The following is a 26,120-nucleotide window of genomic DNA, read 5'->3' as shown; positions in this document are numbered from 1 at the left end:
TTGCAGTTCCGAGTTAACAGTTGTTTTGAGCACCGCACAAGTCATGCTTCATTGACAGCATGGTCAATGTTGAATGTTTATCATTTTAAACTTGGAAAAGAGCTCCTTAATCCCAGATTTGGGACCACACATCCACTGTCACTGATTCCTTCTAAACCACTCTTTGTTGAATTTGCGATTTCTAACTTGTTGTGACCTTGAGCCTTTTTGGATGGACACTTCTAATGTAACTCTATGGCAGCACCAAAGGGGCTTGAATTTTCGAGGTCTAACCATAGACTTGGCGGTGACATAGAGTCCCCATGAGTGACAGAACACTGAGCCAATCACGGCGCAACGCTACGTATTTTCTGGCTGTATCATGTTATGGGTATGCTTGTCATCGGACTAGGGAGTTTTTTGGGATAAAAAGAAATGCAATAGAGCTAAGCACAGGCAAAATCCTAGAGGAAAACCTGGATCAGTCTGCTTTCCAGTAGAGGCCAAATATACACTGGAGTTGCTTACCAAGACAACATTGAATGTTCCTGAGTGGCCTAGTTACAGTTTTGACTTAAATCGGCTTGGAAATCTTGAAAAGACGTTATAATGGCTGTCTAGCAATGAACTTAAGAGAGTTTGAAGTATTATTTTAAGAATAATGTGCAAATATTGTACAATCCAGATGTGCAAAGCTCTTAGAGACTTAACCAGAAAGACTCCCAGCTGTAATCACCGCCAAAGGTGATTCTAAAATTGATTGACTCAGGGGTGTCAATCTGTATTTAATTTTCAATAGATTTGTAAAAAATCTAAAAACATGTTTTCACTTTGTCATTTTTAGGTATTTAGTGCAGATGGGTGAGAAAAAATATAAATTGTATCCATTTTGAATTTAGGCTGTAACACAACAAAATGTGGAATAAGCCAAGAGGTATGAATACTTTCTGAAGGCACTGAAAGTATCGCATTTTTGATTTGGCTCATTTTTCAATATATTGTTGAACGTAATATACTTTATGAGCATATTAAAGTTCCAGAGTAGAATCTTTGCTACTTTTAGAGTTATGATCCGATTTGTAAGCATTAGTTTCAAGTTCCTTGGTGTTCACATCACCAACAAACTATCATCCAAGCACACTAAGACAGTTGTGAAGAGGGCACGACAACACCTTTTCCCCCTTAGGAGACTGAAAAGATTAGGTATGGGTCCCCAGATCCTCAAAAAGTTATACAGCTGCATCATCGAGATCATCCTGACCGGTTGCATCACCGCTTGTTATGGTAACTGCTCAGCATCTGACCGTAAGGCGCTACAAAGGGTAGTGAGTACGGCCCAGTACATCACTGGGGCTAAGCTTCCTGCCATCCAGGATCTATATACTAGGCGGTGTCAGAGGAAAGCCCCCCAAAAAAGTTATAGTCTGTTTTCTCTGCTACCGCATGGCAAGTGGTACCGGAGCGCCAAGTCTAGGACCAAAAGGCTCCTTAACAGCTTCTACCCCCAAGCCATAAATAAGACTGCTGAACAATTAACCAAATGGTCACCGGATTATTTACATTGACCCCCCTCCCCATTCGTTTTTTACACTGCTGCTACTCGCTGTTTATTATCTATGCATCGTCACTTCACCCCTACCTACATGTACAAATGACCTCGACTAACCTGAACACCCACACATTTACTCGGTACCGGTACATATACCATTTTTACCACATTCACTCGGTATATATAGCCTCGTTACTGTTATTTTATTGTGTTACTTTTTATATATTTTTTTACTTTAGTTCATTTGGTAAATATTTTCTTAACTCTTTCTTGAACTGCACTGTTGGTTAAGGGCTTGTAAGTAAGCATTTCACGGTAAGGTCTACACGCTGTATTCGGGGCGCATGTGACAAATAAGGTTTGATTTGATTTGATCTGTGATGTCAAACTCCAAATAAGGGCATATACGTCACAGAGTTTGCCCCAGGAGAGCGCACATGCACAGGTGTTACCCATCTCCGTGGTTTTTACCCATCTCCACTGTTGTTGCAGTCACATAACATAATTATATAAAATATTTGCAATTGTTTTGGGTGGAAAAGTTCCTTACTCAAAAAATAGCTCATTTGGCTGTACACTTTCAATAAAACAAAGAATTTGTCCACAATTCGAGGTTTTCTCAATCACTCTTTGACTGATAATTGAGCAGAGCTAGCAGTGCACAAAGACACATCACGAGTCACGTGACCCATTTTTTCAGCTTTCTAGTTCTAGACTGCAGGGAAAGAGAGGAGGAGAAGACAAACTCCACCTAATGTATGGAATCACTTGGGATTGTTTTTATTTTAGGTAAACTTCCCCTTTAAGTGGGCTAAAATCTTCCTGGAGAGTGTGTATGGAGGGACATTTCTTTATTCATATAAAAATTCAGATTTATTGAATTCTCCATGTGGTCTATATTAAAAGGCAATTCAATATTAAAATTCAATATTGGTGCACAATTTCTACTTAAAATATCAAAGGAAGGAAAAGGCACTCATTTTGTGGAACGACCCAGCATCTACAGATGAAATATTATGTAGTCTTCAATTAATCCAACTTCATTAATTATTTCTCAATTATTCTTAAAGAAACAATCCTTCCTCCAAAGGACCCTTCTATGGATAACATTTCTGGAAATTCCCACAAGTCCCTTTTTGTTCTAGTTTCGTGAGGAATCAGGCATTGTTGTCTTACAGGTAACACAAATAAATACACACAAAGGTTACCAATCAGTCACAAACACTGTTTGGTTAATGAAGCACCTCAGAGTTAAATGACAGCATGTCGGGTGGCTGTAGGAGCCATTGACATGTGGTACGAACACTGTTAGGGTGACTTTGTCTCCCAGGACTGTTTATGATGGATGTTTCAGTCAGAAAGAGTCAAACCACGACAGCTCAACACTGCTTGGAGAAAGGGTAGGCATGTTCTATTATTAAATCAACTCTTTACGAATCATATGATGACAGAGAAGCATGTGGAAAATCCAGGTAGTAGAGGACAAATGTAATGTGAGATGAATTTGAAATGAGTCTTCAGTGAACTCCTATCAAGCACACAGTGTTTCCCATAGTGAATAAGTCAATGAATATTGAACCTAGCCATCTGTTCATCCAGTATACAGCAGTGGTTCCCAAACTGTGGGGCGTGAGGGGTCGGAACTCAGTCTGGCTTTCAACTTACTCTTCAAAGTTGTAGTAGTAGAATGCACAAGGTACAATTTTGAAATTGGGTAGTGCATCATCAGTTTTCCTCTTGTCATGTCAGCCATTGCATACCTTAGAGAGCTATTTATAACTTGTCAGAAATGTCCAGATCGACTAGCCCATGTCAGCTAATGTTTTTTAGCTAGATTTTTTAGCACATAGAACTTGCTCTAATGTTTTAGTCACTCAAATATTTGAGTCAAGCTTCCAATTGGCTCATTCATCCCCCCTCCTCTCCCCTGTAACTATTTTTCAGGTTGTTGCTGTAAATGAAAATGTGTTCTCAGTCAACTTACCTGGTTAAATAAGGGTTAAAAAACAATCTAAATGAAAATATCACACAAATACACATTAGACATGGCAAAATGTATCGAATGCAAGATTTTCTCCACCAACAAGAGGGGTGTGAACAATGCTTGTGCCCATAGAAATAGACATGGCGCACACATGCAGGAGGGGCGTGGGATGTTCCCCAATGCTGGAAGGGGGGCCTGAGTGAAAAAGTTTGAGAACCCCTAATATACAGGAGAACCCTCAGCTGCCGTGGTCAGACTGATAGGACACAGACATAGTGAGAGGACTACCAGCTTGAATCATTATTTTGTACGGTAGTGTCTTTTTATCTCTTGTTTTGTTTCTTGACCCATTCCTAACCCACTGCTTCATATTGAATTTCTTTTGTTTTATCTTCCTTTGGTCTGAGAGACATGAACAATCTTAACAGTTGGGGTATTTTCTTTTGACAGCACTGAGCCAACACATTTCTGCCATCTTTTTTACTGTTCTTGTAGAAATGTATTAATAATGAAGAAGAACATAAAATGGATTCTATTTTGATTTTCTTGTAGAACGGTATTTATTATTAATTACAGAAGTCCTGTAGAAGGAGTGAGCTCTAGATGTTCTGAAGCCTCCATTTTATGGGCTTAGTCATAAAGATTTGTCATTTAACTTTTAAAATCTATTATATTTTATTGTGGCATAAGTTTTCATCTAATTGTCAAAAAAATCACTTCAAAGGGCTCCTTTACTAGGCTACCCGTTCACTCGCAACATACACTACATGGCCAAAAGTATGTGGACACGCCTTGAAATTAGTGGATTGAATATTTCAGCCACACCCGTTGCTGACATGTATATAAAATCGAGCACACAGCCATGCAATTTCCATAGACAAACATTGTCAGTAAAATGGCCTTTACTGAAGTGGAAACGTCTAGAAGCAACAACGGCTCAGCTGCAAAGTGGTAGGCCACACAAGCTCACAGAACGGGACCGTCGAGTGCTGAAGTGCGTAGCACATAAATATCATCGGTCCTCGGTTGCAACACTCACTACCAGTGGTGGAAAAAGTATCCAATTGTTATAAAACTAAAGATACCTTAATAGAAAATGACTCAAGTAAAAGTGAAAGTCACCCAGCAAAATACTACTTGAGTAAAAGTCTAAAAGTAATTGGTTTTAAATATACTTAAGTATCAAAAGTAAATGTAATTGCTAAAATATACTAAAGTATCAAAAGTAAAAGTTGAAATCATTTCACATTCTTTATATTAAGCAAAGCAGACGGCACCATTTTCTTGTATTTTTTTATTTGTGAATAGACGGGCACACTCCAACACGTTTTGGTTTAGTGAGTCCACCAGATCAGAGGCAGTAGGAATGACTAGGGATGTTCTCTTGATAAGTGTGTGAATTGGACCATTTTCCTGTCTTGCGAAGCATTTGAAATATAACAAGTACTTTTTGGTGTCAGGGAAAATGTATGGAGTAAAAAGTACATTTGTTTCTTAAGGAATGTAGGGTAAGGAACTTGGTGTTAAGCTCGCCAGACCTGATCACCCAACATCAGTGCCCGACCTCACTAATGCTCGTGGCTGAATGGAAGCAAGTCCCCACAGCGCTGTTCCTTCATCTAGTAAAAGTTGTTAAAAATATAAATGGTAAAGAGATACTTTAAAATACTACTTAAGTAGTTTTTGAGCTATTTTTACTTCAGTAATTTACACCACTGCTCACTACCAAGTTTCAAACTGCCTCTGAAAAAAAGCCGCACACAAGCCTAATATTACTATGCGCAATGCCAGGTGTCGACTGGAGTGGTGTAAAGCTCGCTGCCATTGGACTCTGGAGCAGTGGAAACACGTTCTCTGGGGTGATGGATCATGCATCACCATCTGGCAGTTCAATGGACGAACCCGGGTTTGACAGATGCCAGGATAACTCTACCTGCCCGAATGCATAGTGCCAACTGTAAAGTTTGGTTGAGGAGGAAAAATGGTCTGGGGCTGTTTTTCATGGTTCGGGCTAGGCCCCTTAGTTCCAGTGAAGAGAAAACTTAATGCAACAGCATACAATGACATTCTAGACTATTCTGTGCTTCCAACTTTGTGTCAACAGTTTGGGGATGGCCCTTCTCTGTTTCAGCATGACAAAGCGAGGTCCATACACAAATGGTTTGTTGAGATCGGTGTGGAATAACTTGACTGGTCTGCACAGAGCCCAGACCTCAACCCCATCGAACACCTTAGGGATGAATTGGAACTCCGACTGCGAGCCAGGCCTAATCGCCCAACATCAGTGCCCGACCATGTTAATGCACATGATTTTAGATTGAGATGTTTTATGATGTAATAGTTTTCTTCCGCTGAAGGAGAGGAGGACCAAAATGCAGCGTGGTTAGAGTTCAACATGTTTAATCAAGACCATACACGAGAACACCACAAAATACAAAACAACAAATGTGAAAACCAAAACAGTCCTATCTGGTGCAATGACACAAAAACAGAAGACAACCACCCACAAAGTACCCACAGAATATGGCTGCCTAAATATGGTTCCCAATCAGAGACAACGATAGACAGCTGCCTCTAATTGAGACCCAATCTAGGCAACCATAGACATACAAACTACCTAGAAAGGAAACAGCCCCATAAACATCCCAAAAACCTTAGACCAGACAAAACACATAAATCACCCATGTCACACCCTGACCTAACCAAAATAATAAAGAAAAAAAAGATAACTAAGGCCAGGGCGTGACATATGAGCAGGTGTCCACATCTTTTTGGCCATGTAGTGTATTTACAGCCTCCAAACGGTGGTGAATGGAAAGAAACATCTGTTACACAAAAAAAACAAAAAGTGGCATGACATTTGGTGATTGTCATTAGGCCAGAATGTATGCGTCCACTGCTGTCCGCGCACGTCCCTTGAACTGTATTGTTGGTTAAGGGCTTGTAACTGAGAATTTCACAGTAAGTTCTACACCTGTTGTATTCAGCGCATGTGACAAATTAAATTTGATTTGATTCATCTTAGAAGTAGACTCGAAAGAGGAAAAGGAAAATATATGAAAATGTAGTTGTTCACATCGGAAGGTGATGGTCACAGGACCTTTACCAATCAGATGTTGTTGGTCAAAGGGTTTAGTCATCACAGTAGGTTACACTTCATAGTGCATCTCCTGGGGCGAGATGGCTCATGCTCACCACACTTGACACATCTTGACATTAATGATGTATAGTCGTTCTCACATAATCCCTTGTTGCTAGGGGTCTTGTTGCTATCCCCTCCATAGTTTCCAACAGACCTCTCTCAAGAATTTCTTGGTTGCTATGGACGAGATTGCTGTTGTTAATAAGAGCCACTTCACATCCTCTCCTTGTCTCAATAACTTCATTCAACAAAGCATCCTATCCTTTTCAATAGCATAGTGTTTATTATGTGCCACTGTGTTAAGTAAACTAAGTGAACTGTGGGACATTGCACCACAATCCTCTATTAGCTCAAACATGGAGTATGCAATTCTATAGGATTTTACTCATGAATCTTGACATACGATGCCATGAATGAAAAATTACATACATTACATTTAGGAAATTGTCCCATACTACTACAGTCCTGCTGTCTACATGACTCCACCATTGTCCCTACAGCCCATCCCCACCAGTCCCAACAGTGACTCCAACACCCCGCCCAACAGCATGGGGACCATGGGGATGTCCTCTACGCTGGACAGTGGCCATGACGTCTTCATCTTGTCCCCAGTCTCTGGCCTTTATGGACACAGGTGAGCCTAGAAAACCCCATACATACAGTTGAAGTCGGAAGTTTACATACACTTAGGTTATAGTCATTAAAACTCATTTTTCAACCACTCCACAAATTTCTTGTTAACAAACTATAGTTTTGGCAAGTCGGTTAGGACATCTACTTTGTGCATGACGCAAGTAACTTTTCCAACAATTGTTTACAGACGGATTATTTAACTTATCACTGTATCACAATGTCAGTGGGCCAAACGTTTACATTCACTCTAAGTTGACTGTGCCTTTAAACAGCTTTGGAAAATTCCAGAAAATGATGTCTTTGCTTTAGAAGCTTCTGATAGGCTAATTGACGTAATTTGAGTCAATTGGAGGTGTACCTGTGGATGCATTTCAAGACCTACCTTCAAACTCAATGCCTCTGCTTGACATCATGGGAAAATCAAAAGAAATCAGCCAAGACCTCAGAAAAAAACTATAAAAAACTCTTGGTTCATCCTTGGGAGCAATTTCCAAATGCCTGAAAGTACCACGTTCATCTGTAGAAACAATAGTACACAAGTATAAACACCATGGGACCATGCAGCTGTCATACCGCTTAGGAAGGAAGGAAAAGTACTTTGGTGCGAAAAGTGCAAATCAATTCCAGAACAACAGCAAAGGACCTTGTGAAGATGCTGGAGGAAACCGGTACAAAAGTACCTATATCCACAGTAAAAAGAGCCCCATATTGACATACCCTGAAAGGGCGCTCAGCTAGGAAGAAAGCCAGGCTACGGTTTGCAACTGCACATGGGGTCAAAGATTGTACTTTTTGTAGAAATGTCCTCTGGTCTGATGAAACAAAAATAGAACTGTTTGGCCATAATGACCATCGTTATGTTTGGAGGAAAAAGGGGGAGGCTTGCAAAGCCGAAGAACACCATCCCAACCGTGAAGCATGGGGGTGGCAGCATCATGTTGTGGGGGTGCTTTGCTGCAGGAGGGACTGGTGCACTTCACAAAATAGATGGCATCATGAGGCAGGAAAATTATGTGGATATATTGAAGCAACATCTCAAGACATCAGTCAGGAAGTTAAAGCTTGGTCGCAAATGGGTATTCCAAATGGACAATGACCCCAAGCATACTTCCAAAGTTGTGGCAAAAATGGCTTAAGGACAACAAAGTCAAGGTATTGGAGTGGCCATCACAAAGCCCTGACCTCAATCCCATAGAAAATTTGTGGGCAGATCTGAAAAAGCGTGTGCAAGCAAGGATGACTACAAACCTGACTCAGTTACATCAGCTCTGTCAGGAGGAATGGGCCAAAATTCACTCAACTTATTGTGGGAAGCTTGTGGAAGGCTACCCAAAACAATTGACCCAAGTTAAACAATTCAAAGGCAATGTTACCAAATACTAATTGACCCACTGGGAATGTGATGAAAGAAATAAAAGCTGAAATAAATCATTCTCTCTACTATTATTCTGACATTTCACATTCTTAAAATAAAGTGGTGATCCTAACTGACCTAAGACAGGGAATTTTTTACTAGGATTAAATGTCAGCAATTGTGGAAAAACTGAGTTTAAATGTATTTGGCTGAGGTGCATGTAAACTTCCGACTTCAACTGTACAGCTAATGTTCACTTCATTTTTTAGTCCTTTAGCACCTGACTGATCTTCTCCATAACCATATCTGTCAATCACAGAGACGAGATAGGTATCATGTCCTGTGATGACATCAACAAATACAGTCTGGAGAAGATGGGTATGAAAGGCTCGGAGTCTCCCAGCTTCTACCTGGACCATGATGGGGGCAAGTACTTCACATTGGTGGAGGAGGACTGTCTGGCCCTGGGGCAGGAGTACGAGACCAGGGGCCGCTCCACGGGGGTCAGGCGGAGGGACAGGACACCCACCCATGGTGAGTTAACCAGCCCAGATATGTAGCACTACCAACCAATCAGCCTTTTCAATTTGGGTGGTAGTTTAATGTTAGAGGAGCATTGAAGGGTGGAATGCCAGGCGAGGTGGGTAGCTCCCCTCTCCTGCCTTCTTTTAAGTGCATTATCATACAGTGTACCCAGCTGTGAATGGCACGTGGAGAATGTACAGTAATTGGCAATTGCTATGCATAGAAGAGATTATTATTATGCACCCCAGCGTATTTATGTTTCACATAAACCTCTCCCTTTTACAGTCCAGCCCCACCCCCACAGTCAGACATCCCCTTCCCCTGTCATTGCCCCTTCATCATCAGCAGCACTGCAGCTGTAGAATGGCCAGCAGCATGATGAATATTCTACATGCCACCTCTGTCTGCACTTCACATAATGAGCTCATTCACATTACTGCACGGCATGACTCCGGAATCATTAGTGAGTGACACTGTCTGCCAACACTGAGACAAGGAAAGGAGGTCTTTGAAAGCCGTTGATAATGTACAGTATTCTATCCGTCCATCTGACAGAGAGAAGGCGATGCATTGTTTCAGCCCCCTCCTGGCTGTTGAGGATCTGTTGAGGCTCTGTTGAGGCTCAGTTTGTTGTGTATTGTACAGTGTGTAGTGGTGCAGGGATAAATCCCTTTGGCTCTGCCAGACGGAGTGTTTTTCATGTTAACAGCCTGCCAGGGAAGTGAGGGTGGATTGCTTCCAAGCTCATAATGGCTCCAGGCAGGGTACGCGCCGCTCATCCCAGTCTGTGGAGGCACTAGGTGCCATGACATGGCTCCATCACAGTCTCTCTTGCTCACACATTCACACACGTGCAACAAGCCTACCGTTTTCCCATCACTCTAAAGATGAATTATTTTCAACTGGATTCCCATGCTATAACCTACTTCTCTTATACCCCTTACTGCCCTGCCTGCACTTTAACCTCTGTCATGCAGACATCCACCCACGCACAGCCACTCCTCTCTCACCATCTCTCTCTACAACCGTCCCGTCCCCCCGTCTTCCCTCAACTCCTAGCTCTCTCTCTACTCACACCTTAGCTGACATGCTACTTGGACTTCTTTCCAGGTGACCTCAGGCCAGTTTCCATGCCAACGGATTACAACTGGATGGCAGAGACAAAGGAGCCAAATATGTACAAGAGAGGTAGCAGAGGTGGGTCCTTCAGTTCAGGTAGTCTCCCCAGTCCCCGCCTTAAATGCTTTGACTTAGAGAAGGAAATAGTTTGGGCTTCACTGCGTCTGCAATGTACAGACGCCTAATGAGGACCAATCACCGTCCCCACTTTCAACAACACATAACTAAATCGCCTGCTTCTTTCATTCATTTCACTGGAACTGCCACACATACACTGGTTTCTTTTGACATTACCACTGAATCTTGACAGAAACATGATTGTGCATTTAGAACTCTTTTCAAACTGCACTGTATAAAGATGAAGCTATCACAAGAAGCTCAACCAATTCTATTTAAAAAAAGGAGATTCAATCAGTTAAATATAGACAACATCTTCATGTCAGGCATTAATTAAGTTGAAAACCTAATCTTTGTTTTGCACTTGGCTGATTTCAGTGTTGTTTAGCTTCGTGAGACTATGTACAGCAGTTATGTTGAGCGGGCTGTAGTGATAGCATCTCACTCCCATGACTTGTGTTATAAATAGCGAGTGCAAAAACATATCTGCCTCCCTCTGCTCTGAAACCACACACTGTTGGGGCTTGCCTTCACTGATAGAAGGTCACGTAACAGAGGTTGGTTTCTGTGGAAACATACTGGTCTGTGAGACTGGGAAACATTACCTCATACTGCTCTCACTTTGACTTTCTTTTCCATTCCAAATGTTGTTTCACTAAACCCTTGGTAAGAGGTTGTTTTGCCATCAAGCATTTAATGTGATAGGCACTCTGGGCCTCCTAATGAACAAATAATTACCTCTCTAGGCTTCCAAATGACACAACTTTGCTCCCCTCTTTCCCTCCCTCCCTGACCTCTGCTAGACTCAGACAACTCCCTGCTACGTTACCTGAATGACGATAAGATCCTAGTAATCCAGGAGGAGCCGGACGTGTCCAGGGAATGCAAGCGGGACACTGGGCGGCGTACCCGCAAGAAGAGCCACAACCCCAGCAGCCCCAGCTATCCCATCAGCCCATCCTTGCTGGCCCCGCCTGTCAGACTGGACTCAGGACCGCCAGAAGGCCTGCCCTTCTCACTGCCTGAGAGCAACACTGTGCCAATGTACCACGTGAGTCAGCACAGCTACTATTTATATTTTATCCATCTGCACCAGTTCAAGAAGGATATTATAGCTTAATACTCAGACATAGTGGCATAATGGTCTGACAATACAGATTCAACCTATTTGTGTCACAGAGCAGTGCCTTTTTTCTGTGGTTTAAGCTTTTTTGAGGTCACAATCAATATTAAATAAAAAGTGACTCAGAAGAGTGCCACCCATACCACCTCTATTTCCACAACCCCAGACACCCCATGGTTTCTGCCTGGGCCCAGGGACTCTACCTTCCCCAGATCTACTGATCTGCCTGCCTGGTCACAACAGGAAACAAAAGCCACGCTCTGAGATAACAGTGCGCTGTGATCTCTCTCTCTCTCTCTCTCTCTCTCTCTCTCTCTCTCTTTCTGTGATGCGCTAATCTGCTCTTTACCTTTCCACAGAGAGCTGGAGACACACTGAGAGCTGACACTGACAGGTGAGTGAGCATTTCTTCTCCATGGGGATCACCAGGACAGGCCAACTCAATGGCCAGAGAATATTGGCATGGTTTTGTGAGGAACATGGATTTATTTGCCGATTCAGAAATTGATGTGTGGGAGTTTTTTTGCTTAAACTATGGAGGCAAATTGTGCTAATTTGAAATGAATTGGTATTATTTCCTCTGAAGTAAATTGAGAGCTTTTCAGAACCTATCAAAATGTAATTGATAGATCATTTATCTTGTGAATGTTTTGTATTAGTTACCCACTTCTGCTTCTTGTGAGTGAAGTACATTTCCATTATCCTGCATACCATCATATTAATTATTCTAATAGAGAGGACTTTTTACCTTCAGTGTGTTGTTACAATGTATTAACTTAAAGATGCAGTCTGGGAACTCACGCACTTACAAATTCCTAACATATTGTACGAATTAGAATTTGTAACATATCATACGTTTCGTATGATGATGATGTACTACATAATTGTGTAACATTTTTGGGGACCAGTTACGGCTCATGAGCACTACTTGCAAAACTACTGGAAGAAATTATACAAAAGCTATGGAATTGGCCAATAGGCCTCAAGAGAAGGAGATTTTAACATAAATCATGAGGGTTGCCAAGCAGAACATATTTCCTCTACCTTTCATTGACCTAAATCTTATTTCCTGGTTCTACTTTAAAAAAAACACTGCTTTGTTTCAATTTATGCTGCAATTCAACACCTTACCTATAGTCAGTGTTCAGTGGGTGCTCCAACCATGTAGGTATAAAATGGGGGTCTGGCAGTAGAGAATTCCTCTCAGCCATTGTTACAGTGATGAGAGCTAATAAGGTCATCATAGATAGCCAGCATGAGTAGCGCATCCCCTAAGTGGTTTATGTTGCGTCGTGCTGAGTTCTACTGAGACAGAGACTGGCTGAACCTGATTTCCTGCCACCTGCTCCGTGGTTTAGGTTGCTTCTTTCACTTGCTGGAGGCAATACATTATTTTTCTAAATGTATCAAGCTTTAGATCATTCTCATTGGTAGAATGGATGCAGCAGCACCCAGTTTTACACAGAGTTTCTGGATAGGTGAAGGCCCTACTAAGTGTTAGAGTAATTATTTTAAAACCAAGGTGTCAGTATGATGGAAAAATGTACAAACTCATACTACTCAACGATGCACCAAAAAAAGAGCCTATTAGTTTCCTCAAAAGCAAACAAAGAAAAGCTCCAAAATCATATAAATCAAATACACTACACACATACTGTCAATAGTCTAGGTGATGTGGGTAAGGCGGAGTCAGGCGCAGGACACAGAGATGAGTAATAATCGTAACTTTACTCAAAAAACAATCTTCCATCAAGGAGAACAAAATTCCAGAGCACATAAACGAGACAACTTGACAACAATAAACACACACAAAACCATGATGGAACCAGAGGGTTAAATAGGGAATAAATGATAACGTAATGGAAACCAGGTGTGTACAATCAAGACCAAACAAAAGGAAAAATAAATGTAGATCGGTGGAGACTAGAAAGCCGGTGACGTCGACCGCCGAACGCCGCCCAAACAAGGAGAGGCACCAACTTCGGCGGAAGTCGTGACAGTACCCCCTCCTTGATGCGCAGCTCCAGCAGCGCGCCAACACCGGCCTCGGGGACAACCCGGAGGAAGAGGCGCAGGACGATCCAGGTGGAGACGGTGAAATTCCTGCAGTAAGGAAGGGTCCAGGATGTCCTCCACCGGCACCCAGCATCTCTTCTCCGGACCGTACCCCTCCCACTCCACGAGGTACTGAAGGTCCCTCGCCCGACACCTTGAGTTCATGATGCCTTGCACAGTATACGCCAGGGCCCCCTCGATGTCCAGAGGGGGCGGAGGAACCTCCCGCACCTCAGACTGTGTAGCGGACCAGCACCACCGGCCTGAGGAGAGACACATGGAGCGAGGGGTTAATACGGTAATCAGGGGGAGCTGTAACCTATATTTAACCTTGTTCAGTCTCCTCAGGACTATAAATGGCCCCACAAACTTCGGACTCAGCTTCCGGCAGGGCAGGCGAAGGGGTAGGTTTCGGGTCGAGAGCCAGACCTGGTGCACCGGGGCTTCACTGAGGTGGCGGTCGGCGCTCGACGCTCGCCTTCTGCCACCTGATGGCCCTTTGCAGATGCACATGGGCAGCGTCCCATGTTTCCTCCGAGCGCCGAAACCATACATCCACTGCAGGTGCTTCGATCTGGCTCTGATGCTACGGTGCCAGAACCAGCTGATAACCTAGTACACACTGAAAAGGAGATTGGTTAGTGGAGGAGTGGCGGAGGGAGTTTTGGGCCATCTCTGCCCAGGGGGTGAAAGCCAACCACTCCCCCGGTCGGTTCTGGGAATAAGACCGCAGAAACCTACCCACATCCTGGTTAACTCTCTCCACCTGCCCGTTACTCTCGGGGTGAAAACCTGAGGTGAGGCTGACCGAGACCCCCAGAAGTTCCATAAACGCCTTCCAGACCCTAGACGTGAACTGGGGACCCCGATCAGAAACTATATCCTCAGGCACCCCGTAGTACCAGAAGACGTGGGTGAACAGGGCCTCCACAGTCTGTAGAGCCGTAGGGAGACCGTGCAAAGGAAGGAGACGGTAGGACTTAGAAAATCAAGACAATGCCTCCATGCCTTCAGAGCCTTGACAACAGCCAACAGCTCCCGATCCGTTTCACTCCGCCGGGCTGAGCTTCTTCGAAAAGAAAGTACAGGGGCGGTGCTTTGGTGGCGTACCCGAGCGCTGAGACAGCACAGCTCCTATCCCAGCCTCGGATGCGTCCTCTACTATAAATGCCAAAGAGGGATCTGGATGGGCCAGCACGGGAGCCGAGATAAACAGAGCCTTCAGGTGACATAAAGCCCTGTCCGCCCCAGCTGACCACTGCGGTCGCACCGGTCCCCCCCTTAGCAAGGAGGTATTGGGAGCCGCTACCTGACCAAAGCCCCGGATAAAGTAGTTGGTAAACCCTAAGAACCGCTGCACCTCCTTTACCGTGGTTGGAGTCGCCAATTACGCACAACTGAAATGCGGTCATTTTCCATCTCCACCCTTGTTGCAGACAGGCGGTACCCTAGGAAGGAGACGGACTGCTGGAAGAACAGACATTTCTCAGCCTTGACATACAGGGCATGCTCCAACAGTCGACCAAGCACCTTGCGCACCAGGGACACAGAAGGCGAGAGCCAAATCGGCATATTTAGGGGGGATGTGCATGGTGGAGACCTGGTTTGGACTCCACCGTAGTTGCACCTATGGAAACACCTACACACTTCCCTGAGCACTGACGTGACCATCCCTTAAGAGCCCCCTGTTCCCACGAAAAAGTGGGGTCATGATAGGCCAACGAGGGAAGCTCCAACACCACAGGGTAAGCAGGAGAATCGATCAGAAAGAGACTAATTCTAATTCATAACCCTATCATACGTAGTGGAGCTGTGACCTCCCCGACCGCCGAACGCCACCCGAACAAGGAGAGGCACCAACTTCGGCGGAAGTCGTGACACATACTGCATGCTACACATACTGCTTTACTTAATACACTGACATCCAGTAGAAAATCTACATATAGTATATCACAAAAGTAAGTAGTGAAACTTAGATTGAGAATGATATGTGATATCCATTTCTTCAGTCAGTGTCCATGTTCCAGTACCATGCATGGTACCATCTGTCAGTAGAGCCATGTCCAGATGGGAATTCAGGCCAGCCCTGGGGAGGATAAAGATGCTGAAATGGGGACTAAGTTCTTTTGGACTAATTCTATCAAGAGATACACTCAAACAAATCAATGTTTCATGTATGTAACTCATGCACTCATGTCAATGGAATATATGCTTTAGTATTTTACTCACATAGATATCAAGTTATAATTCTACCCTTTATTTATGAATAGTATCATTACATTGATAGCAGTACAGGATCAGCTTATCCCCAGATAAAGAGGGTTAGCCTCCATTTTGTTGCATGCTTACTCACCTGATCTTCCCTTTCCCCAGGTATGCTAGTTTTGGCATCGAGAGACAAGGAGGCTCATCCATGAGGAAGGTAAAGCAAATTATATGAAACAGTTAGTACTACTGTTACTCCCCTAATATGAGTGCAGTACTGTACTTTAGACACCTCTTCTAATCAAACCCTCTCTTCTTCCCTCTCCTTGCAGTCATTTCACTATGCGTCTTTAAGGACTAAGACCAAAAAGAGAACCAAAGGTAAGACATGAGGGATTAACCCATTCACTGTGAGGTTTCTTTTGGTGAACCTTTGTCAATAGTTTTCTTTTATATTAGGGTTTGTGATGGGGTTGGAATGATGTTAGTATTAAGGATACAGTATCATCCAGGGAATGTTTAGTGTGTCCATGTGTCTATAAGAATTTCCTGTGATATCCTGCTCTCCACCCAGGTTCTCTGACTAGCGCTAGCCGCAGGCGTATCTCCTGTAAGGACCTGGGCCATGGGGACTGTGAGGGCTGGCTGTGGAAGAAGAAGGATGCCAAGGGCTACTTCACCCAGAAGTGGAAGAAGTACTGGTTCATCCTCAAGGACTCCTCGCTCTACTGGTACACCAACCAGAATGTAAGCTGACAGTACAATGCAGCCGTCAAACATTACTTTATTTTCTCTTATCCACAACAGGCTTGCTGTTTACCAACACGATCTGCAGGTTTGTCAGATATAGCAACACTATAGGCCATATTCCAGATACTGAACCATTTACAGTGCCTTCAGAAAATATTCATACCCCTTGGCTTATTCCACATTTTGATGTGTTACAGCCTGAATTCAAAATGGATGTTTCCTTACCCATTTACACACAATACCCCAAAATGACAAAGTGAAAACATGATTTTAGAAATGTTAGCAAATTGATTGGAAATTAAATACATAAATATCTCATTTACATAAGTAGTCAACAACCCTTGAGTCAATACATGTTAAAATCACCTTTGACAGCGATTACAGCTGTTAGTCTTTCTGGGCAAGTCTCTAAGAGATTTGCACACCTGGATTGTACAATATTTGCAAATTATTATTTTTTTAATTGTTCAAGCTCTGTCAAGTTGGTTGTTGATCAATGCTAGACAGCCATTTTCAAGTCTTACCAAAGATTTTCAAGCCGATTTAAGTCAAAACCCTAACTATGCCACTCAGGAACATTCAATGTCATCTTGGTATGCAACTCCAGTGTATATTTGGCCTTGTGCTTAAGGTTATTGTCCTGCTCGCTGGCTCTGGCTCACTGTGTGGCCTTATTTGTCCCACTATTGTTTGTGGAGATATGCTCTGATGAAGGTCGACTGACCGAAAGCTCAGCTTAATTAAAATACATTTGCATATGACTGGCAGTCTGCAGAGACTTCTTCCCGTTTCTCCAGTTTTGCCTTTTGCCTCCAGCACCTTCTCAAATCATCTTTGGGTGTGCAGTAGATTCTGCCTATTAGCTACAGGTTATTGCTCTGCTGAAAGGTGAATTTATCTCCCAGTGTCTGTTGGAAAGCAGAGTGAACCAGTTTTTTCCTCTAGGATTTTGCCTGTGCTTAGCTCTATTCCGCTTCTTTTTATCATAAAAACTCCCTAGTCCTTGCCGATGACAAGCATACCCATAACATGATGTAGCCACCACCATGCTTGAGCATATGAAGAGTGGTACTCAGTGATGTGTTGTGTTGGATTTGCCCCAAACATAACGCTTTGTATTCAGGGCATAAAGTTAATTTCTTTGCCACATTGTCTACACTTTTACTTTAGTGCCTTGTTTCAAACAGGATGCATGTTTTGGAATATGTGTATTCTGTACAGGCTTCCTTCTTTTCACTATGTAATTTAGGTTAGTACTGTGGAGTATCTACAATGTTGAGCCATCCTTAGTTTTCTCCTATCATAGCCATTAAACTCTGTAACTGTTTTAAAGTCACTAATGGCCTCATGGTGAAATCACGAGTTAGAAAGGATGTCGGTATCTTTGTAGTGACTGGTGGTATTGATACACCATCCAAAGTCTAATGAATACCTTCATCATGCTGAAAGGGATATTCAATGTCTGCTTTTTTGTATTTTTAGCAATAGGTGCCCTGCTTTGCAAGGCATTGGAGAACCTCCCCGGTCGTTGTAATTGAATCTGTGTTTGAAATTCATTGCTTGACTGATCGACCTTACAGATAATTGTATGTGTGGAGTACAGAGATGAAAAAATCATGTTAAACACTATTATTGCACACAGAGTGAGTTCATGCAACTTATTATGTGACTTATTAAGCACATTTTTACTCCTGAACTTATTTAGGCTTGCCATAACAAAAGGGTTGAATACTTATTGACTCAACATTTCAGCTTTTAATGTATTTGTTAACATTTCTTAAAACATAATCCCACTTTGACATTATGGGGTATTGTACACCAGTGACACAAAATCTCAATTTAATCCATAATAAATTCAGGATGTAACACGACAAAATGTGGGAAATGTCAAGGGCTGTGATAACTTTCTGAAGGCACTGTATGTTGAAGTGACATGTAGTGTACAGCATATTCCAGTGTGTCTCGTATACTTAATGAGGTGTGTCATCTCTACAGGCATATGGCAATGTATTGCTTCTTATTTCCCTTACTTCTCCTTCCCTAGGACGAGAAGGCTGAAGGTTTCATCAGCCTACCTGAATTCCGAATAGATCGAGCGATTGAATGCAGAAGGAAACAGTGCGTGTTTTTGGGATTCATGTTTTATTTTGTCTCTCAAACTTTTAGTGAACCTGAGGATTTAAAAGAAAACACAAAGCCTAAATGAAACACAAAGACAATCGCATCATACATTATTGCCAGCACGAGTGCTTCTGTTTGGCTTCAAAGGGACAACACAGAAACAGATGCGTGGCATGACTATTTTATTTTCATAATAAGAGCTTTAAATAGCCGTGGCACAAAGTAGTAGAAGTAATAGGTGTCTGTTTCCACCTGAGAAGCTGATTGGGTCACATAGGGATCAGAGAGGGGTCAACTGGCTAGGTGTGGCGTGTGCCAGCCAGGCCTCATGTCCCTATTACAGAGACTATAGCGGCGATAAGCACATTGCATATACAGTACACTTATTTGGCCATTACCAAATGCTCTGAAGCTCGCATTGTACCACATGGTCTGGATCTAAGGCTAATGGAATGGAATTATGCTAAATTGAGATGTTTAATCGTCAGATGAACTACCACATTACACAGACTAAATGGGTATTTTTTCTGCTTCCGTTACAGTGCCTTCAAAGCCTGCCATCCCAAAATTAAGAGTTTCTTCTTTGCCACAGACTGTTTGGAGGAGATGAACAGGTAAGACCAGTGCTATGATGGTAGGGTTAGTTAGTGTGCTTATTTCATCAAATGTTCTCTTGGTTGCAACAGAATGTACAGTAGGTGAACAGCTTATTTTCTAAGGCGTATTATCTGTTTCAGAGCATTGTTCTCCGTTCATTCTTAAACAGGAGAAATATGAAAATATACTTTAGATATCTGTAGTTGTGTTCTACTGAAGTGTTATTTTTCTTTGTTTTCTACTGAGATGAAAAAGAGCAGGAAGTATCTTGTTTCAAGGCACCCTCTGGGTCATCAGCTACTGCTTTGTTCATCAGAAACAGTTTCATCTTTCCCTAGTGTTGTGATTGATTCACTTGTTATCATCTCTGGCTCTTTGCTTTGCAATTATGTGGCAGTGTTGATCACAAATTCCCTTTTATTGATTGAGTAGCACTAACAAAAGAAAGGATGTGAGAGGATTCAGAGATTGCCTATCATGCCATCGATATACATTCTTTTCTTCAATGCAGACTGTTAAAGGTCCAATGCAGCTGTTTTTATGTCAATATCAAATCATTCCTGGGTAACAATTAAGTACCTTAAAATGGTCAAGAATAAACAAAAAAGCATATTAGAGAATAGCAATTTCTCAAGCAAGAATTTTGCTAGGATTGTCTGGGAGTGGCCTGAGTGGGAAGGGGAAAACTGAAAACTAGCTGTTATTGGCAGAGAGGTTTAGGAACTTTTCAAACAGCTCTTACACTAAAATGACATTATCATAATTTTCATAATTTCACAGTATTATTCCAACCACATAGTGTGGAAATATATATTGTAATGAAACAGGCAGGGAGCAGGTCTCGAACCCTCAACCTTCTAGCCCGAAGTCCAGCGCGCTATTGACTGTGCCCCAAAAGCATGCTCGATCGGCAGTCGATATCCTCGCTTATAAAGCCAGGATCGTTACACAACTCCCTCCTTTCAAAGAGTGCATCCTCGCGCTAGCTTGCGACTCAACATCTTATAGGAACGCGCTCACTGGCCAAGCACACACACGTTTGTGGATGCAAGGTCCGATCACTTCTGACACCAATGTAATGAAACAGGCACCAGCGCGCTATCGACTGTGCCCCAAAAGCATGCTCGAGCGGCAGAGTCGATATTCGCGCTTATAAACCCAGGGTTGTTAGAATATATATTAAACACAGAAAAATACAGTTTTTTTTTTACTGGACTGGGTCTTTAATTACAAATATTCTTAAGAAATATAGACTATAGTGCAACATACAGAGCCGGCGTTAAAGGGGCCTGACCCGCCCTACCGTACCTCCTTGCCCGTCAAAATAAAATATTTAAATATTGACCCAGACATGCGCCGACAGAAAGACGCATCAATCTCAATTAAAGCATCCGAGTGAGTGAAACATCACCCCTCTGTCTTAGTATGGGTAGACCATGTATCTGATGCTGTCTGGACCAAAATAATATGGCATGTCATATGATTCCTGGCCAGACAGCATCAGATACATGGTCTAATACTGAGACATAATGGCTACATATAGAGGGGTGCTGTTTCGCTCGCTCGGGTGGTTTCTTCAGTGATATAGTTTCAGCAGAGGAAGAGGCAAAGCGAGAGGGCTCTCTTGACAAAATCTGTCCAGTATAAATAAGACCAATGCGTTTCTATGGGAATAATATGCAGACCTAAACTTGTCGCCTGCCTTCCCGCCTTTGGGACAAACACTCCCGTTGTTAGGGCTGAGACATGAGCATCTCGTCATTATATGCAGATCTCTAGTTTCAGCCTCTTGCGAATTAGAAAGGAACGATGGCGGGTGCACAGTTATGGAGCCAGATAGCTGCTAAAAGGTTGAATGTATGTATTGTTAGGATCGTAAGAAAATCCATACGGAAATTGTTAGGATCGTAAGAAAAGCCATGCGTGAAACATGAAACAAACTGTTCAATTTGATCTGTAAACGTACAAACCCAATGTTATGACTATGAATGAACATTTACACGTTCAATTCTTACTTTGTCTCCCTTAACTCGGTTACAGATATATTTTATACATACAAACTTTTGTCAGGAATGTGGCATCTGTAAAGGACATGAACTGAATGTAGCTAGTCAATCAAGCAACTCTAGCCCAGATGTTAGAGTTGCTTTGCAGCTTCCGGTTTCATTTCCAAAATAAATGTCAAGAGCTTGTTTTAGAACGGCATTCAATAACAACGTAGTACAACTAGATGGCGTAGTGTAGGCTTGGGCCTTCAGCAAATGACTTGTGTGAGAATGATACTATAAAGATACAGAAGAGCCTTGTACAGAATAACCGCCTGAGCTGCAAAATAGAAAGTAAATATGATTTAGGCTCGGCCTATTCCACTATCTAAATATGCCATGCTGCTGTGTGTTATTTAATGGCCATATAATTGCGTAATTAATTTTTATAGCTGTGTAGGGCTACTGTGGTGATCATGTAACCTAATGAATTACACTTTTTCCAGTATTTGGGAGCACGGACTGTAGGCCTTATATTGGGCATTTTGACTGTTGTATTGTGAATTCCACTTTGTATGTAGGCTTGTTATAGCCATTTGCATTGCACAACCCCATCATGCAGAGGCTATATCCATATCAATAAATGAGACATAACAAAATTTTAAGTCTTGGCTATAACCGGTCCTGAGCAAAATAGCCAAGAGGTCCCAAATGGTCAAGACTATCTATAGCTTATTCTTATTGCCAGATCTGTTTTCCCTATCAGCCACTGCATGGGCTTCTTCAATTATTTTGTTTCAAATATATTTAGAACCCTGTGAGCTAGGGTCTCTTTTTAAGGGGAAGCCTAAGTTCTAAAATTATTCCGCAAGACACCAGTACCCAAAATGATAGCCTAAATTGCAATGCATACAAGTTGAAGGCCTATTTTTGTTTTTGGATAGGCCTAAATTAAACATTGAATTATTAAAGTGAAAGGCTAAATAACTTTGGAGAATTTAGATAATTTTGAATACACACATGGATTTCAATAAACAATTGGATAAGACTGTTCTATTCTCTTTGATTTAGTTCCTATTGTAACTCCGACAAATGACAGAATGGATGACATACTGACTGACAACTGAATGAAGGATGAATTAAATGTTCAAATATGTTGGAATGACGAGTTGCACGCATCATGCATGCTCTGCATTTTATTTGGCTAGTAGGCAAATAGGCCTACATTAGGATATAATGACTCTATGACTGCATGCCCCCAGAAGGGACTCTTCTGAGGCTGAGGTGTTCTTTTCCGAATGCATATGGTGCTGCATAGAGATCACACACTCTTCAACTTGTTATGGTGAGTGAATGAGGACCCAAAAGCGAACTAACTTAAACAGAGCTTCTTTAATAACCAAACATAGGTAGGCTCAGATAGACCGGCAGATTCCGACAGGACAGGACAAGGTTACAGCAAACATGACGATAGTCTGGCTCAGGCATGAAACACAAACAAGAATCCGACAAGGACAGGAACAGAAACAGAGAGAGATATAGGGACCTAATCAGAGGGAAAAAGGGAACAGGTGGGAAACGGGGTGAATGGGTAGTTAGAGGAGACAAGGAACAGCTGGGAGAAAGCGGGGGAGAAAAGGTAACCTAACAACGACCAGCAGAGGGAGACAGGGTGAAGGGAAAGGACAGAGACAAGACACAACATGACAGTACCCCCCCACTCACCGAGCGCCTCCTGGCGCACTCGAGGAGGAAACCTGGCGGCAACGGAGGAAATCCTCGATCAGCGCACGGTCCAGCACGTCCCGAGAGGGAACCCAACTCCTCTCCTCAGGACCGTACCCCTCCCAATCGACAAGGTACTGGTGACCACGGCCCCGAGGACGCATGTCCAAAATCCTGCGGACCCTGTAGATGGGTGCGCCCTCGACAAGGATGGGGGGGGGGGGGGGGGGGAAGACGAGCGGGGGCGCGAAGAACGGGCTTAATACAGGAGACATGGAAGACCGGGTGGACGCGACGAAGGTATCGCGGAAGAAGAAGTCGAACTGCGACAGGATTAATGACCCGAGAAATACGGAACGGACCAATGAACCGCGGGGTCAACTTGCGAGAAGCCGTCTTAAGGGGAAGGTTCTGAGTGGAGAGCCAAACTCTCTGACCGCGACAATATCTAGGACTCTTAGTTCTACGCTTATTAGCAGCCCTCACAGTCTGCGCCCTATAACGGCAAAGTGCAGACCTGACCCTCTTCCAGGTGCGCTCGCAACGTTGGACAAAAGCCTGAGCGGAGGGGACGCTGGACTCGGCGAACTGAGATGAGAACAGCGGAGGCTGGTACCCGAGGCTACTCTGAAAAGGAGATAGCCCGGTCGCAGACGAAGGAAGCGAGTTGTGGGCGTATTCTGCCCAGGGGAGCTGTTCTGACCAAGACGCAGGGTTGCGAAAAGAAAGACTGCGTAAGATGCGACCAATAGTCTGATTGGCCCGTTCTGCTTGACCGTTAGACTGGGGGTGAAAGCCGGAAGAGAGACTGACGGAAGCCCCAATCAAACGGCAAAACTCCCTCCAAAATTGAGACGTGAATTGCGGACCTCTGTCCGAAACGACGTCTGACGGAAGGCCATGAATTCTGAAAACATTCTCGATGATGATTTGTGCCGTCTCTTTAGCAGAAGGAAGCTTAGCAAGGGGAATGAAATGAGCCGCCTTAGAGAACCTATCGACAACCGTAAGAATAACAGTCTTCCCCGCTGACGAAGGCAGTCCGGTGACAAAATCTAAGGCGATGTGAGACCACGGTCGAGAGGGAATAGGAAGCGGCCTGAGACGGCCGGCAGGAGGAGAGTTACCGGACTTAGTCTGCGCGCAGACCGAACAAGCAGCCACGAAACGACGCGTGTCATGCTCCCGGGTGGGCCACCAAAAACGCTGGCGAATGGAAGCAAGCGTACCCCGAACGCCAGGGTGGCCGGCTAACTTGGCAGAGTGAGCCCACTGAAGAACGGCCAGACGAGTAGGAACGGGAACGAAAAGAAGGTTCCTAGGACAAGCGCGCGGCGACGGAGTGTGAGTGAGCGCTTGTTTTACCTGCCTCTCAATTCCCCAGACAGTCAACCCGACAACACTCCCCTCAGGGAGAATCCCCTCGGGGTCAGTGGAGGCTACTGAAGAACTGAAGAGACGAGACAAAGCATCAGGCTTGGTGTTCTTAGAGCCCGGACGATAAGAAATCACAAACTCGAAACGAGCGAAAAACAGCGCCCAACGCGCCTGACGCGCATTAAGTCGTTTGGCAGAACGGATGTACTCAAGGTTCCTATGGTCAGTCCAAACGACAAAAGGAACGGTCGCCCCCTCCAACCACTGTCGCCATTCGCCTAGGGCTAACCGGATGGCGAGCAGTTCGCGGTTACCCACATCATAGTTACGTTCCGACGGCGACAGGCGATGAGAAAAATACGCGCATGGGTGGACCTTGTCGTCAGAGAGGGAGCGCTGAGAAAGGATGGCTCCCACTCCCACCTCTGACGCGTCAACCTCGACAACGAACTGTCTAGAGACGTCAGGTGTAACAAGGATAGGAGCGGATGTAAAACGATTCTTGAGGAGATCAAAAGCTCCCTGGGCGGAAACGGACCACTTAAAGCACGTCTTGACAGAAGTAAGGGCTGTGAGAGGAGCTGCCACCTGACCGAAATTACGGATGAAACGACGATAGAAGTTCGCGAAGCCGAGAAAGCGCTGCAGCTCGACGCGTGACTTAGGGACGGGCCAATCAATGACAGCTTGGACCTTAGCGGGATCCATCTTAATGCCTTCAGCGGAAATAACAGAACCGAGAAATGTGACGGAGGAGGCATGAAAAGTGCACTTCTCAGCCTTCACAAAAAGACAATTCTCTAAAAGGCGCTGGAGGACACGTCGAACGTGCTGAACATGAATCTGGAGTGACGGTGAAAAAATCAGGATATCGTCAAGGTAAACGAAAACAAAGATGTTCAGCATGTCTCTCAGGACATCATTGACTAATGCCTGAAAGACAGCTGGAGCGTTAGCGAGGCCGAAAGGAAGGACCCGGTATTCAAAGTGCCCTAACGGAGTGTTAAACGCCGTCTTCCACTCGTCCCCCTCCCTGATGCGCACGAGATGGTAAGCGTTACGAAGGTCCAACTTAGTGAAAAACCTGGCTCCCTGCAGGATCTCGAAGGCTGAAGACATAAGAGGAAGCGGATAACGATTCTTAACTGTTATGTCATTCAGCCCTCGATAATCTATGCAGGGGCGCAGAGACCCGTCCTTCTTCTTGACAAAAAAAACCCCCGCTCCGGCGGGAGAGGAGGAGGGGACTATGGTACCGGCGTCAAGAGCTACAGACAAATAATCCTCGAGAACCTTACGTTCGGGAGCCGACAGAGAGTATAGTCTACCCCGGGGGGGAGTGGTTCCCGGAAGGAGATCAATACTACAATCATACGACCGGTGTGGAGGAAGAGAGGTGGCCCTGGACCGACTGAACACCGTGCGCAGATCGTGATATTCCTCCGGCACCCCTGTCAAATCACCAGGCTCCTCCTGTGAAGAAGAGACAGAGGAAACAGGAGGGATAGCAGACATTAAACATTTCACATGACAAGAGACGTTCCAGGAGAGGATAGAATTACTAGACCAATTAATGGAAGGATTATGACAAACTAGCCAGGGATGGCCCAAAACAACAGGTGTAAAAGGTGAACGAAAAATCAAAAAAGAAATGGTTTCGCTATGATTACCAGAAACAGTGAGGGTTAAAGGTAGCGTCTCACGCTGAATCCTGGGGAGAGGACTACCATCCAGGGCGAACAAGGCCGTGGACTCCCTTAACTGTCTGAGAGGAATGTCA

General features: G+C 43.9%; 1 protein-coding gene across 2 annotated transcripts in view; it reads left to right on the top strand.

The window, feature by feature from the left end:
- Positions 1-26,120, top strand: part of LOC110537307 (connector enhancer of kinase suppressor of ras 2) — a 76,261-nt gene that overhangs the window by 36,222 nt on the left and 13,919 nt on the right. Inside the window, exons 10-19 of one of the 2 annotated variants that reach the window (XM_021623240.2) lie at positions 7,155-7,288; positions 8,961-9,175; positions 10,277-10,363; positions 11,206-11,453; positions 11,885-11,919; positions 15,954-16,002; positions 16,118-16,166; positions 16,360-16,532; positions 18,580-18,653; positions 19,199-19,270. In XM_021623240.2, coding sequence (XP_021478915.1) covers positions 7,155-7,288; positions 8,961-9,175; positions 10,277-10,363; positions 11,206-11,453; positions 11,885-11,919; positions 15,954-16,002; positions 16,118-16,166; positions 16,360-16,532; positions 18,580-18,653; positions 19,199-19,270 — 1,136 coding nt within the window. The remainder of the gene's footprint in view (positions 1-7,154; positions 7,289-8,960; positions 9,176-10,276; positions 10,364-11,205; positions 11,454-11,884; positions 11,920-15,953; positions 16,003-16,117; positions 16,167-16,359; positions 16,533-18,579; positions 18,654-19,198; positions 19,271-26,120) is intronic. The other variant, XM_021623241.2, reaches the window with a different exon arrangement.

This window comes from Oncorhynchus mykiss, chromosome 12, assembly GCF_013265735.2.
Source record: "Oncorhynchus mykiss isolate Arlee chromosome 12, USDA_OmykA_1.1, whole genome shotgun sequence".
NCBI lineage: Eukaryota > Metazoa > Chordata > Actinopteri > Salmoniformes > Salmonidae > Oncorhynchus > Oncorhynchus mykiss.
Note: the sequence above shows the minus strand (reverse complement) of the source record. Positions and strands in the feature narration are given on the sequence as shown.